The sequence below is a fragment of the Erpetoichthys calabaricus genome, chromosome 3 (genome assembly GCF_900747795.2).
Source record: "Erpetoichthys calabaricus chromosome 3, fErpCal1.3, whole genome shotgun sequence".
In the NCBI taxonomy this organism is placed as follows: domain Eukaryota; kingdom Metazoa; phylum Chordata; class Cladistia; order Polypteriformes; family Polypteridae; genus Erpetoichthys; species Erpetoichthys calabaricus.
In genome coordinates, this window is record NC_041396.2 from 185754893 (window position 1) to 185771350 (window position 16458).

General features: G+C 39.3%; 1 protein-coding gene across 3 annotated transcripts in view; it reads right to left on the reverse strand.

The window, feature by feature from the left end:
• Positions 1–55: 55 nt before the first annotated feature.
• The window catches only part of ddo (D-aspartate oxidase), a 40542-nt gene continuing 24139 nt past the window's right edge, over positions 56–16458 (reverse strand). For all 3 annotated transcript variants that reach the window (XM_028797597.2, XM_028797598.2, XM_051925247.1), the window contains 2 exons: positions 10717–10893; positions 56–1924 (listed from right to left, as the gene is read on the reverse strand). In XM_028797597.2, the coding sequence (XP_028653430.1) occupies positions 1366–1924; positions 10717–10893 (736 nt within the window). In that variant the 3' untranslated portion in view covers positions 56–1365. The remainder of the gene's footprint in view (positions 1925–10716; positions 10894–16458) is intronic.

Consider the following 16458-nt stretch of genomic DNA (forward strand, 5'->3'; position numbering starts at 1 on the left):
TATTAAGCTACTGAAAAAACAATTTATTTCACTTTCAACAGTTGCCTCAACAAACTGAAAGATAAATGTTGTTTATTTTTAAATCTCAGCCACAGAGTGTGTTTTTACAAAGCTTTTTATTACATTATGGTTATGAGAATGGAAAGCTGGAGAAGGTAGTACAATCTCTCTTTTCTACCTCATTACACATTAACGTTTTTTTTAAAACGTACAACTCTAAACAATTCACTAAATTTCTGTTTTTCCCATTACAAAGCTCAGTCCATTCTATCTTATCCCTGTGCCTCCCAAAGACGTGCCACATTCACAACCCATAGAACTACAGCTTTGCACATCGGTCAGGTTGGCATTTCCCTGGTTAAATGGACGCTGGCCTAGAGCTCTCTATGCTCCACACTGAGCCTTTTAAAGGAGCAACATGTTCCAGCTCTTCTAAGTCAGAGACTATGTGCTGCCCCATAAAACTTGGCTGATAAAATGCTGGTGTACAGTTAGTCCTATTTGGCTTTACCCTTAACTGGGCAGCCTGGTCCCTGCTAGTGACCATGGGTTGCTTCTGTTGGCCAGAAGTCTCTTGACAGCCCTCCATGACTGTCACTCTAACGCCCACTTGTATTCTGGTGCCTAAGCCCACTTAACATTCAACACACCCTGCATGGCAGAAATGACCACCCTGTACGTGACTTTTCATTTCCCACACTGACATCTGCAGGCCCACACCTTTGTCAGTGTGACATGTCCTTACTTTAAGGTGTGGTGTGGTGTGATGACTTCCCACTGTCCATTGTCAACTTGGCTAACAGAGGCAAAACCATCACTTCTTCCTAGCCAGGCAACCCTTCATACAAATGGTACTTTACGTTATATAAATGTTTATACAAATATAAATATAAACATTGCATCTTATGTTTAAAATATAATGAGCATAATGGTGCAAAAATGGCTACTGTCACAAAATGCAGGTGGATGCCACACACTGCTGGTAGTTGAAGTGGTTCACCATTGCCTACGTAAAGCAAAACGAGTAGATTTTAAAAGGAGCTATATAAATGTTATTAATTAAAGAATCATACAGCAGAGTAGTTTAAATCTTGACTGTTTCATTTTGTCGAATCCTTTGACACTTTCTTTTTCATTTCCTATGATTTTCCTCCCACTCCATCAGTTCTTCCATAACAGCCCAGATTTAGAAACCAAGTCAAGGCAGCTAAGCGCATCCAACCAATAACCAGAACCTACTGAATTAATCACCTAAAACTGAAAAAGTGATTTAAAAAAAACTCCAGACTGATATTCCCACAGTGCTAAAGGGCCAGTTGGCGAGAATTACCAAGAGGTAAAATGACTACTTTTTTCCCCGGAGTGTTATAGTTTCGATGTTGGGTTTCTCCAGTTAATGCTCTCTTTCACTAGCTGAGTTGCTTCTAACGCTGTCCCCCAGTGTATGCTGATGCCACCCCCTCCGTGGCCGTAATTGTGAATGATAGGCACTTGTCTATTCCCATGTACAAAAAATTCTCTCTCCAGCCTTAAACTATTTCTGGTGGGCCGCAGACCGACCAGTTTTGAACAGACCTGAGATTTTTTAAGGGATGGCTCCAATTCACAACAACGTTCAAATATACCACTACTGTCTGCTTCGTCAACAGACATTTCCCAGTTATGTTTCTGTCTTGTTCCTCCAAGGGTGACACTGTGGATTCCAGGAAAGATGTAAGTGTGGCCATTTCCATCTCTGATGAAGTGCTTCAGCCATGGAGCGTGGACTCGAAGGATTTGGCCTCTCACTGGGTAGAGGCTCTGATCATCTGCTAGATCCCTTGACCCCAGGCCAGAACAATTGACAATTATGTCATAGCTGGAAGTAAGCTGCTCAAACCCAGTGATCTTTTCAGTATGCAGCTGTCCTCCTGCATTTTTCAACCTGGAAACAGCATAAAATAAATAAACAAAATAAAATACACGGGTATGAAAACATGAGAGCTACAACAATTCTATTAAAAGATAGAAAGATTCACTTCTACATTCTTCTCATAAATATTACTGTGATACCTGGACATGCCTGCATTTTATATACATTTAATTTCAGGAGTGATAAACTCAGGACTTATGACTATTATCCATCCATCCATTATCCAACCCATCCATCCATCCATCCATTTTCCAACCCGCTGAATCCGAACACAGGGTCACGGGGGTCTGCTGGAGCCAATCCCAGCCAACACAGGGCGCAAAGGCAGGAAACAAACCCTGGGCAGGACGCCAACCCACCGCAGTTTATGACTATTATTTTATGCTAAATTGAAAAATGATACAATAACAGGCTTAAACTGTGATAGAAAACAGAATTTGAACACAGGGCAACTACTGTCATGCAAATATTTCTTTTGTTTAAATTTGCAAAGGAAGGAAAAACAGAGTTATCACATGAAGATTAGCAAATTAGCAGTTTGCATGTCGGCCACATGTCAACGTGGCTTCTCCTCCAGATACTCCAACATCACTCCTACATCCCCAAAGACATGAACGTAATGGCGTGTGTGAGCAGACCCAGCGATGGACTGGTGTCCTACCTTGGGCACAGTGATTGCACAACCCTGAGTAAAATGAAGCAGGTTTCAGAATGTTATGTATTCATGTTCTTTTAAGGCATAGTTTATAAAAATCATAAAGAATCTTAATCCTTTTTTAATCATTTAATGGTGGGATTCAAGCAACAGAAAACAGTGGTTTCTTAATTGAAATGGAAAAATGGTGGAATTCCAAAAAGTGCAGTGCATTTCATAGTTTGATCATTTGTCTGCAATAGGTGGTTCAAAAGGCATTTCTGAAACTTGCATGACATTTAATATTATCTTGGTAGGGCAGCTGATGGAAGTTTATTTTGTGTTCTTAAGGAGGTGCTCCCTGAGAGAGGTGCTATATCAAATGAGGAATGAATGATTGATGTGCTGCATTATCATCGATTCAAAAAGTGTGTGACTGGAGCCCTCTAGTGTTTCACCTACAAAGAAGCCAATCTGGCAATATGAGTGTTAACACGCTTGCGAAAAGCCAACCTACAAAGGCAGTCATCAGTCTTGTGTCTGAATGTAGCCAGCTGTGCCCACGGGAGAATAAAAAAAGAGGTTTGAATGCTCTGAGTTACATTATGGTATGTCAACACAACAGCCATGACATAAGAATGGCTCTTTGAAGGTTTATGAATTAGTAATACCAGATGAAGAATCATCATCTATAGCTCAACCTGGCAAAAACCAGACTTCTTGTGATACCGGCCAGCCAGTCTGTTCAACTCCCCATCTCTGTACGGTTTGACTCACTGTCGCTAACACCTGCCAAGTCCGTATACAACCTTGGGGTGGTGAATAATGAGCAGCTATCTTTTTCTGACCAAATTCCTACTGTTTCGCATTCATGCAGGTTCTCACATTGTACAACATCCGCAAGATCTGACCTTATCTGACAAGAGTATGCAGCACAAGTTCTGGTCCACGCTCTGGTCTTGTCACGTCTGGACTACTGCAACTCACTTCTGGCAGGAATACCTGCATGTTCTATCAAGCCACAGCAGATGGTCCAGAATGCAGCCGCCCATCTTGTATTTAACCAGCTGAGATGGGCACAAGTCACTCCTCCCATCAAGTCCCTGTAGTAGTACACATTAAGTTCAAATCCCTTATGCTTGCCTACAGAGTAGTCAGTGGGTCAGCACCTGCGTAAATGGAGACACTGGTGAGGTGCTATGCTCCTTCTCGCCCACTCAGGTCTGCCAGTGAACAGCGTCTGGTGATGCCACCTCTGCGTGGTATAAAATTCTCAATCCAGACTCTTTTCCTGTGTAGTTCCCAGTTGGTGGAACAGGCTACCCGCCTCCATCCATACTGCTGACTCCCTTAATGTATTTAAGAAGCAACTAAAGACCCATCTGCTCTGTGAATATCTGATTGAAAAAAAAAATTGCTCTGTGATCTTTCATGTTGTTAATTGATTTGTTATTACATTGATTTAATTGCTTTATCGATTATAATCCATGATTTTAAATTTCACTTGTGACAATCCACTTTTGTTGCCTGTCCTACTACACTTGCTGCACAAAAAGGCCCTAACTTAATGTTACTCGATTATGTTTACCTCTGTTGTAAGTCGCTTTGGATAAAAGCGTCTGCCAAGGAAATAAATGTAAATGTAAGTATAATACATATATAATATATTAGCTAAGTAACATAAGTCTTGAATCCATCCATCCGTTATCCAACCCGCTATATCCTAACTAAAGGGTCACAGGAGCCAATCCCAGGGCACAAGGCAGGAAACAAAGCCCGTGCAGGGCGCCAGCCCACCACAGGGCACACACACCCACACACACTAGGGACAATTTAGAATCGCCAATACACCTAACCTGCATGTCTTTGGACTGTGGGAGGAAACTGGAGCACCCGGGAAGGACCACGCAGGGAAGACCCGGGAAGCGAACCCAGGTCTCCTAAATGCGAGGCAGCAGCACTACCCACTACACCACCGTGCCGCCATGTCTTGAATTATCTTTAGATAATTAAAAGAAGAATTATATTCCCATCCAAGGTATTCTTTTGTATTTTATTCCCCTTTCCTGTAGTAAAACATGGTAAAATATGGCCATGGCTTTTGTAAAATGGCACCTGACATTGTTTGCTATGTGAATGATTAGACACAGAGCATGTGAAATGGCATGTTACACGAGCAGGGCACAAAGCCTCAAGGCCTACCTACTCATATTCAGGAGATGAAGTTTCGGTTTTCAAGGAAAGCTCTAATAACACCTCTGACAAGATTTCGACATCGTTTTCAGCATGTTTTTGTTCTTATTTAGCAGAACACATGTAGACACAGCTATTATTCATGTCTTAACAGCACCACGTCTCTTTTTTAACTAACTGATGGCTTTTCCAATCACCCCCCCTTCTACAGTTATTATTTATCTTTGTATATACAGTACATGTATCAAGAGCTGGTTTTTCTCATATACATTTTTTGAGTGCATGTCTCTACTTTCTGTTTCAGGATTATATGAAGTTCCTTGCCTAAATGCCATTCATTTCTGATGCAGAAATAAACAAAATGAAAGAAAAAAGTACTTTTTTTTTAAGAAAAGCTTCAGTAAATTGACCACTTAGTGTCTAGAAAGTTCCAAATAAGTAGTTATGAAATGAAATGAGTGAAGCTAAAGGCAGTTTATCCTTTCCAATTATTCTCCTGTTTCTTTAATATTGTAAGGCCCTGTTCTATGGGCATGTAATACAACTTACATCTCTACTGATATTTCTTCTCACTAACCCAAATAACCTGAATTCAATAATAATTCACTTTCAAGTAAGGTAATCCATGATGTTAGCTTTAGACGTTTCTGTGCTATTTGGCAGCTTGTGCTCAACTACAGCAGTATATACACTTGAATCGTGCACATTAAAGCACTCTTGCTCGTGAATCTCTTTGTTCTGAAATTTCTGAAGCTTGATATCTGTAATAAGCATTACTAAGGGAAGATTATCTTCAGTAATCAGTAAAATACTTAATGTTCCAAAACAGCAGGAGAGTGGGGAAAAACAATGCATTGATTTGGATAATTCCAAGTTAGGAATAAAGCAAGTGGGTTATTTGCAATGAAATCAAGTATATCTACAAAAAGGCAATGTACATAGAATAAACACTAATCCATAAGATGTCTCATTTCAATAATAAACTAATCAAACTATTTTCTGCACAGAAAACATATTTGACAAATAAAGGATATTCAGTTGACTTCAGTTGACAGTTTCAGACATATGCAATGTTGAATTGCACAGGTTGCATATGCAGTACTGAGTTCTTCTAGACTGTATTTTCATGCAAAGTACAAAGAACATTTGCCAAGAGCGGAATTTTGTTCCTCTGCCAAAGCACAGGTGCAGCCTTCCTTCCGTTGAACACTGATTTTTATGTTCTAATAAAATATTAATGTTACAACAACCACTAATGTGCCTACGGCTGGTAAAGCACACATAGTCCTGACCACAAGTCAATCACAAAGTACTCTACGTTCTGGTGCTGTCATGGATATTTAGTTCCTGAATTAACTTAGTTGATAGCAATCTATGCACTGTATATCAGGGAGATCTGAATACAAAAGGCACTCTTCTTCTTCTTCTTCTTTCGGCTGCTCCCGTTACGGGTTGCCACAGCGGATCATCTTCTTCCATATCTTTCTGTCCTCTGCATGTTGCTCTGTTATACCCACCACCTGCATGTCCTCTCTCACCACATCCATAAACCTTCTCTTAGGTCTTCCTCTTTACCTCGTACTTGACAGCTCTATCCTTAACATCCTTCTCCCATCCTTTTTGAATACAAAAGGTAATACACTCCCAAAAATAAACATCATGTTGCAACCAACACACTTTATCTTACAGCTTTGAGGAACACTATACACTTTTATGTTGATTACCCTATATAACAACTATTTATTAAATTTGACAGATTAAGATAACATCACAACTATTTGCATATGTTGTAATAACAATGTAGTGTTGATAAATGTTACTTTAAATCTTTCTTGTAATTTGTCCAGTGTGACTTTGGGACTGAAAAAGAAACATAAGAAGCAAATGAATGTGTTTGTTAGTTGATTTCAGATTTCACATATATTACATCATTGATAACTAGACATATATAAATTACTTTTGAATCATAATTAAGACAGAGAAATGAGACTTAGGTGCAAAAAATAATTGGATGAGAGAATTCTTCTTCCTCTTTTGGCTGCTCCCGTTAGGGGTCGCCACAGCGGATCATCTTCTTCCATATCTTTCTGTCCTCTGCATCTTGGTCTGTTACACCCATCACCTGCATGTCCTCTCTCACCACATCCATAAACCTTCTCTTTGGCCTTCCTCTTTTCCTCTTTTCCTGGCAGCTCTATCCTTAGCGTCCTTCTCCCAATATACCCAGCATCTCTCCTCTGCACATGTCCAAACCAACGCAATCTCGCCTCTCTGACTTTGTCTTCCAATACATCCAACTTGAGCTGACCCTCTAATGTACTAATTTCTAATCCTATTCATCCTCGTCACACCCAATGCAAATCTTAGCATCTTTAACTCTGCCACCTCCAGCTCTGTCTCCTGCTTTCTGGTCAGTGCCACCATCTCCAATCCATATAACATAGCTGGTCTCACTACCATCTTGTAGATCTTCCCTTTCACTCTTGCTAATACCCGTCTGTCACAGATTACTCCTGACACTCTTCTCCACCCATTCCACCCTGCCTGCTCTCTCTTTTTCACCTCTCTTCCACAATCCCCATTACTCTGTACTGTTGATCCCAAGTATTTAAACTCATCCACCTTCACCAGCTCTACTCCCTGCATCCTCACCATTCCACTGACCTCCCTCTCATTTACAGACATGTATTCTGTCTTGTTCCTTCATTCCTCTCCTCTCTAGAGCATATCTCCACCTCTCCAGGGTCTCCTCAACCTGCTCCCTACTATCGCTATCACAATGTCATCAGCAAACATCATAGTCCACGGGGACTCCTGTCTAATCTCGTCTGTCAACCTGTCCATCACCATTGCAAATAAGAAAGGGCTCAGAGCCGATCCCTGATGTAATCCCACCTCCATGCTGAATGCATCCGTCACTCCTACTGCAGACCTCACCACTGTCACACTTCCCTTGTACATATCTATTTCAGAAATTACTACTTCACTAGTCTAGGAAGGCAGTGTGTTCTGGAAAGCTGTTAAAAAAACTAAAGTGTTTAGTTTATGTAACCCTTAATACTCAAGCATCATTCAGCAAGGACACTGCCATGCACTGAAATGCAAGCCTCGGTTATGTAAAAAAGCACATTACAACTGTTTGGGGTCATGAAAAGAACATTTCAAGAAAAACAAATCTATACACACTAACTAAAAGAAAAATGGCTGCACTCCGTTCTCTTATTTGTCCGAAAAAGTCTTTTTTAACGTAGAGTTTGAAGTACTAACGAGAAAGTGGTAATCATTCCATAATTGTGGTTGTTACTGCGTTGTTGTGAATTGGACTGCTGTTTCTTTTTTATTTTTACATACTGCATGGTACTGTGCCTTGGGATGAAGTATGTAAAACAAACACTAACTGACATCATTTTGACAGAAAGCACATCCATTTCAGTTGTGATATTACAGTTGTACTAATGTAATATAGTTATTACGATGAATAAAGGACACCGTTTCTTATTCCTGTTGCCCAAACAACTGCATGATTCTTTTACAGAATTCAAAGGAAAAGAGGCCTTTTATTAATAAGAACTGTTTGCAAAACTTTGTTCTGTTCAGCAGAATGGAATTAAACTGCATGTTTACTTAGTGGAGGCAATCCAAATTTTAAAAGGTATTAGATTTATGGCCAAATAAAGGAGCAGTTCATTTTTTCTATCAACTAAGAACAAATAGCATATAAAATAAGCATAACTAGCATTTATGCCAGAGAAAAAAAAAACAAATGCTTATAAGCAAAGTAAACAACTGATAACTTGCAGATCTGATGTTAACATTTAACAAGAAGTGAAGAAGATAAACTTGATTTACAGCATGAACCATGAAATTCAGTCCTATATGGCTAAATGCTTGCCTCGGCTTGCTTGATTAGATTTTACAATTTGCCTTGTTTGCACTTATCCTAAGGACTAAACAAAAGTATATTACAGGAGATTAATTGTTTTTTTATGAAGAGTTAGTGTGCCTGCGCACTGTTCATGAACTGCATCCCAAACGGGCAACAGGCACTGTTAAAGTTCTTAAAGGGATGCCACTTCTTGATAAACAAGCACAATCTAAGAATATTTGTGATTTAAACATGCATGCTACTCAAGTTGTTACAATTTATGGTTTTGAATTCATGGTCTTTTAACAAAAATGGTCGACGGTATCAATTCTGGGGGCTAAAATGCTTACAAATCTTTGGTTAAGAAAGAACTTCAAAGAATATGCAAGGATACCCAGGATCTAAGATTAGAACAGTGCTGACAAGGGCAGGCCACTCAGGCTCATCAATCTCGAAACTTCTAACTCTTCTAAAGTAACATCATATTGAGTTTTAATGATCCCCAAAGTCCTAATATGGTATTTAGTTAACTTATTCCATCTGGCTATGATTCCCAGTATGATGAAAAACATGCAAATACTGTATTTGTTCCTATTGAAAAAACACTTTTCAAAGTAACAGCTGGAGTCTATCATACAAACTCCCTTCATAATTTTACTTCTATCATATCCCCTTATAATCTTTGCTTATTTTAATATACAGTATATATAAAATCCAACGTCTGTCTGTATGTCTGTCTGCTTTTCACAAGAAAACTACTTAACGGATTTAGATTGGGTTTTTTTCTATAATTTGCTTGAACGTTACATTTAATTTTGCGACTTCTCTCATTGCACTAAGAATCATAGTTCGCTTGCAGTACCGATTTATTTGTGCGAATTCAAGAGACATGCAGCGGACCGTGGGGAGGGGGGCAGTGCCTTGGGGCGTACCATACCTCCACTTAGCTAGTGAACAAGAGAACAACTTAATGGATATAGATCGGGGTTTTTTCTATAATTTGCTTGAACATTCTGGTTGATTTTGCGACTTCTCTCATCGTGCTAAGAATCATAGTTTGCTTGGAGGAGCGATATATTAGTGCTAATCCGAGACAGAGGCTGCAGGCCAAGGGGAGAGGGGAGAAGGAAGTGTGACGACAGCAATAGGGAGCCAGGCAGGGCTCTCCTCACTGTCCTGTTTCACTATTACGTAGGCAGAGCCGCGGGGGACAGCTAGTACTGTATAAACTGAAAAGGATCAACTCATTCAATCGTTCCTTACAGCTTATGCCTCACATTCTTTAAATTTTCCTAGTTACACTTCTCTGGGTCTCCTCTAGTGCTGCTGTGTCTTTTCATAATATGGAGATCAAAGCTTTACACACTGCAGTAGGTTGGCACTCTGCCTGGGATTGGTTCCTGCCTTGTGCCCTGTGTTGGCTGGGATTGGCTCCAGCAGACCCCCGTGACTCTGTGTTCGGATTCAGCGGGTTGGAAAATGGATGGATGGATGGAAGCTTTACACAGTACTTCAGATGAGGTATCACCAGTGCGTTATACTGTATATACAAGATATATATCTTAAGCGTATCCTCTTTTGACTTGCACCCCACACCATTGTGCTATACAACCTAACATTCAGTTTGCCTGCTTAACTGATTCTGTGCACTGTCTGGATGTGAGCAGTGATGAGTCCATTATGGCTCCAAGGTCTTCCTCATAAGATTACTTTCAAGTTTCTGATCCTCCTCTGAGTGTTCAGATCAAACATTTTCTATTCCTATATTTATTTATTTAAATTTATTTACTTTAACCTTCATCTGCCAAGAGTCTACCCAAGTCTCAGTTCAATCCTTGTCCATGTGTAATGATTTGCTTGGCTCTAAGTCTTACCCAATATTCACAAAGAGTACTAAAACAGCTACACAAAGCAAATCTTAAACGCAGAGCATTATATTTTATCTACAGTATATTGCATATGGCTTTCTTATACTGTAGCTCAAGTTGATTGCCCAATTTGTGTTGTGCAGTAAACATTTGTCTAATTCCAGTAGGTATCAAAATGGCTATAATGAATGAATTCTGCACTAATAACCTATAGAAGAGTTCTGTCAAAATGGATATCACTTACCTCTTCTCAAGCCACAGCAGATATTTAGAACATTCACACTTAATCGTTGTGAATGACTGACCAAACTTGTACTTTGGGAACCTTTGAAGTTCAGCATCTGTCATCATGTGAAACCCAAGAACAACTGTTGACCAGTAAGGATCCTTGGTGGAAGGAGTTTCTTGAAAAACTTGCCACCTTACAGAAAGAAACAACTTGTTATTATTTTGTTTTGTAAGAAACAAGTGTAATACGAGAAGGTAATGCAAACAGATAGAAGTAAGCATCAATAGGTTTAATAAGGGAATGAATGGCTTTTTAATCCTGTACAGTATTTAGTGCATTTATACTGTTAACATGACACAAAATTATTTTCATTAAACATATTTCCATTTGTTTTTGGAACATATGCGGTTTTATCCTTACATAGGCAGGTACCCACTCAGAAGAGGGCAATGTATACTCAACAAATGACCTAACAACACGTCACTGGACAGTGGGTGGACATTCTTTAGAGGAAAAATGTCACTGGGTGATCTTTTCCAAGAGGGCTTTTTATTTCTTCATCTATCAGTTTCCTGAAGCATTGCTTTGTATATAACAAGGATAACATCATCATCTCTATCAATACTGTCCAATTATACCAAAAACATGCCAGGGGAATAGTCAAGGAACAGGAGGCTGGGAGAGAGACAGTCTGAAGCCAAACACAAGGAAGCACTTCACTTTCATCTGAGAAGCTGTCTCATGTCTTGAATGGGGATGGGATGGGATGTGGGGGCTCTTTTTATTGTCCTGGGTGATGACAGAGCTTCTATGTAACCAGAAGGCCACTACTTTGTGACTGTTGGAGGGCAGTATAGCTGTGACACCACAGAGTGAATTCCTGGGCTGACATTTCTGACAGTTCTATAATGTTCTCCAAAATGTGAACTGTATTGTGCATGGCTTTATGTAATGCTATTTCATAAATATTCTTAATCACTGTCAGTGACTAAGACGTTTGCTAATGTGTAGCACGAATTTACAAGTGAGACATGATGATTGTTTGTTCAACTCAGTACCAGCTGAAGGGCTCTCTCCTCACTGCCCTGTTTCACTACTACGTGGGTGGTGCAACGGGGGATGGCTAGTATAATTAACTAAATGTATAACTAAATATATAACTTAACTAAATGTAGGACATAATTTCATACCAAAAACTTAAGGGTTGCTCCTCATTCAGCAGTTAGGAGATCCAAGGTTAAAGATGAATGTCAGTGAAACTTTATTTAGTAAGAGATAGATAAGAAAGCAAATAGAATCACTTGGAAAAGCAAAATGGACAATACACCTTATGACTGTACTGTGACATACAGCTCTGACAGCATCATCAAGTTTGCTGATGACATGGTGGTAGGTGGTCTCATCAGCAATGATGATGAGACAAAGTACAAAATGGAAATAGAGTCACTGGTAGACTGGTGCATGTGCAACAACCTATTTTTCAATGTTGGTAAAACTAAAGATATTCAGTTGATTTCAGTTAAGATTGACAGTTTCAGACATATGCAATGTTGAATTGCACAGGTAAGTCTACTGGATTGCATATGCAGTACTGAGTTCTGCTAGACTGTATTTTCATGCAAAGTATTAAAGGATTACAAAGAACATTTGCCGAGAGCGGAATTTTGTTCCTCTGCCAATCCACAAGTGCAGACTTGCTTCCATTGAGCACTGATTTGAATGTACTATCCATCCATCCATCCATCCATCCATCCATCCATCCATCCATCCATCCATTTTCCAACCCGCTGAATCCGAACACAGGGTCACGGGGGTCTGCTGGAGCCAATCCCAGCCAACACAGGGCACAAGGCAGGAACCAATCCCAGGCAGGGTGCCAACCCACCGCAGTGAATGTACTAATAAAAACTAATGTTACAACAACCACTAATGTGCTTTTGGCTGGTGAGCACACACAGGCCTGACCATATATCAATCACAAAGTACTCCACGTTCTGGTGCTGTCATGGATATTTAGTTCCTGAATTAACTTAGTTGATAGTAATCTATGCACTGTATATCAGGAGATCTGAATACAAAAGGCAATTTTCTTCTTCTTCAACTTCTTTCAGCTGCTCCCATTAGGGGGCTGCCACAGCGGATCATCTTCTTCCATATCTTTCTGTCCTCTGCATGTTGCTCTGTTATACCCACCACCTGCATGTCCTCTCTCACCACATCCATAAACCTTCTCTTAGGTCTTCCTCTTTACCTCATACTTGACAGCTCTATCCTTAACATCCTTCTCCCATCCTTTTTGAATACAAAAGGTAATACACTCCCAAAAATAAACATCATGTTGCAACCAACACACTTTATCTTACAGCTTTGAGGAACACTATACACTTTTATGTTGATTTCCCAAACCAAAAAGATATGAGACATCCAGTTAACTACTGCAGAAGGAACATAATTATAAAGCCTGCAGACCTCTACAGATGTGTCTAGTAGTTGCATCAAAATTAATTAAACAAAAAAGAAAATAATATGAGTAAGAGCCAAAAACCTTAAGAGTAACTGGATATCACTTGAAGGAATTATCTTTATTTGATATTGCAAATCAATTCAAGATTCTCAGGATTACTGTTAGCAATGTGGTTAGCATCACAACGACATAGCACTTGGCAGTTGTTAAAATACTGATTGACCAGAGCTGTTGCATTGTGGGAGGGCTGGTTGTTTCACCTCAACCACAGCACCCAGAATAAACTTAGTGTAACAGTTGGAATAGCTCCCTACAGTCTGCAAGTAATATGAAGACATGTCAAGACATAGTTGGAGCAGCACTGTATGAATTGTCATGAAAGACACAAAAAACAATAACAAAACTGGTTTAATGGAGCTTTGCCCTCTGTGGTTATGATTCACCCTCCCTGTTTTTTCCGTGTGATGTATGCACCTGACAATGCTTGTAACCCAGGGCTTTGTTCAAAAAGACTGATTCATACTGTACATATTAAATAGTTTTTTCTTTATTTCATCCCCTTCTTTAAGCTTTATTTATATTATTTAAGTTTGCAGTTATGCTAGTTTGTTTTCATGGGTGCACTCTCAGTACAGCTAATAATAGTTACAAACTAATTTAACTTAAAATAATCCACTTATACAAGATATTTCTTAGATATATAACTAGACATAACAAACTAATATATTCTATTGTGTTTTGCTTATCTGTTTATAAATGTGTCTGTCTTTTTAATGTGGCTTCACATTGGCAAAGTACACTTCTTGCATCCTCCTCCATCTTTGGATAAGGTCTTCAGTCAAACCCACACTCAGTGCACATCCTAGCCTTGAAGTTCTAGTTCTGGTGTTCTCTACAAGGAACTGTTGTGTTACTGTCAGCATTTATGTGCATTTTCTGTTTTATTGCTTTTATCAATTTTAAATGATTATTTTCTAAGTTGTTAATTCTGTTTGTGTCCTGCGGTGGGTTGGCACCCTGCCCGGGATTGGTTCCTGCCTTGTGCCCTGTGTTGGCTGGGATTGGCTCCAGCAGACCCCCGTGACCCTGTGTTAAGATTCAGCGGGTTGGATAATGGATGGATGGATGGATTCTGTTTGTTTTATTTATGACCCTTTAAATGGGCAGCCGTTTCATGAACCTTGTGGGTGAAGCTCCAGGAGCAAAACGTCACTGCTGGCATTATAAGCAGTTCAGCTGCAGATGACTGAAGTGTGAACAACTTGAATGTAAGTATTTTTTTGTGTGGATTTACTGTTTGTTCTGATAGTTTCTACTCTGTATTTGAATTTTTTGATATCAGATTGTTTAATGGGACTTAGTCACTTTGGATTGCCTTTTTTGCAACTATTTTTTGCCCTTTTGATTTTTTTTTTATATTTTCTATCTTTGAATAAATATGGTTCATTTATAAAAATACTTTGTTTGAGTTGTTTCTACAAGTCAGTGTTACACAGCTCTCTACCTTGTAAGATATTTTAATATATTTTTGGGACATTTCTTCTCTTGTGTGTTTTTCATGCCAGCTCCATTTTATTGTTAGGCTTGTGTAGGCCAAAGCCAGCTGGTAGTACTTGGGGGCTTTCTGATTTATGGTGAGCTTCTTTTTGGCAGGTCAGCAAAGGTCCTGGCCTGCTTTCTGGCAATTTTGGAGATCTCACATAAACGTCTGCTGTGTTTCTGACTGTGTGAGACAACAGGAATATACCTTATTTGTATTTTGTTTAATTAGTTTTTTGTTATAATGTTTTCATATGACTACAACAATGGTATGCTCTATCAGGCAGAGCTAATACAGTATTATGTAACCATTAGTCCACAAGAAAAGACTGAGGCAATATTCATAACAGAAACATCCTTAGCCAAAGTTTTCAGTTCCTGTTTATTTTGAGCAAATAGCAAGAACTCCAACCAACTATTAAAATAATTACATACTGTATATTGTTTACGTTTCAATGTGAAATGCTACCCATTTTCATCTCTAGCAGATTTAAACTTTATATTAAAGCCACATGGTTTGCAAGAACGGTGTTCAAATGAAACAAACTATCAATTCTTGGATTTACAAAAAGCCACATTGTCAGTTTTCTTCATCCTTGATATTATTCAGTCAAGCATATTACAAAGGAAGTGCTGCTTTAAAGGAATACTCCACCCAAAAATGACGTCTTTCATATGATACTCACCCATGTAGTTTGTAGTGAAAAATGTTTGACCCCTTTACTTTATGCAGAATATTAGAAAAAGGTTTATGATATACAGTAATGGGATGTAATGGCTACCCATTCTGTCCAATGGCAAACAATGAGAAAACATCTATTCAAGAACAAAACATTCTCACATTATTTGTGTTGCATAATCCACATGTCCATTATCCAGTTGAAGACAGGAATCTTGACCAATGAATGAGGGTTAGAATCAGGACTTTAATTCAAAAGCACAGAATTATATTTACATTCTACTCTACCTTTACGGAATATTTTTTTTAAAAAGTCATGCGTTTTGCATGTTTTGGGCATTTCACATAGACATGTAGATTATGTGTCATGAGTAACATGAGAATTATTTTCATTTTTTTCATGGACATTTTTCACATTGTTTGCTGTTGGACAGAGTGAGTCGCAGTTACTTTACATTACATAATAAGCTATTTTCTGTCATTCGGCATGAAAATATTCATTCATTCATTTTCCACCACTTATCTGAAGCCTGGTCACAGGGGTAAAAACAATGAGGCCCATACATCCTTTACCTCAGCCACACTTGCCAACTCAAACTGTAGGATCCAAAAGCATTCCCAGGCCGTCTGGGAGATACAATTCTACCTGTGAGCCATTGGTCTGTCCTGCATCTTCTCCCAGCTGGCCGTGCCTGTAAAACCTCCACAGGCAGGCATCCAGGAGGCATTCATATCAGATGCCCAAACCACCTAAACTGGCTGCTCTTGATGCGGAGGCTCAGCAGCTCTACTCTGTGCCTCTCCCATATGTCTGTGCTTCTCATCCTGTCTGTAAGGGAGAGAGAGCCCAGCCACCTTGTGGAGAAAGCTTATTTCAGCCACTTGCACCCACTATCTCATTCTTTCAATCATCATCCAAAGCTCATGACCATAGTTGAGGGTAGGGACACAGAACAACTGGTAAATCCAGAGATTCAACTTTTGACTCAGTTCCTTCTTCACCACTACAGATAAGTATAGCAACCACATAACTGCGCAAGTCACCCCAATCCATCTGTCAATCTTAACATCCCTT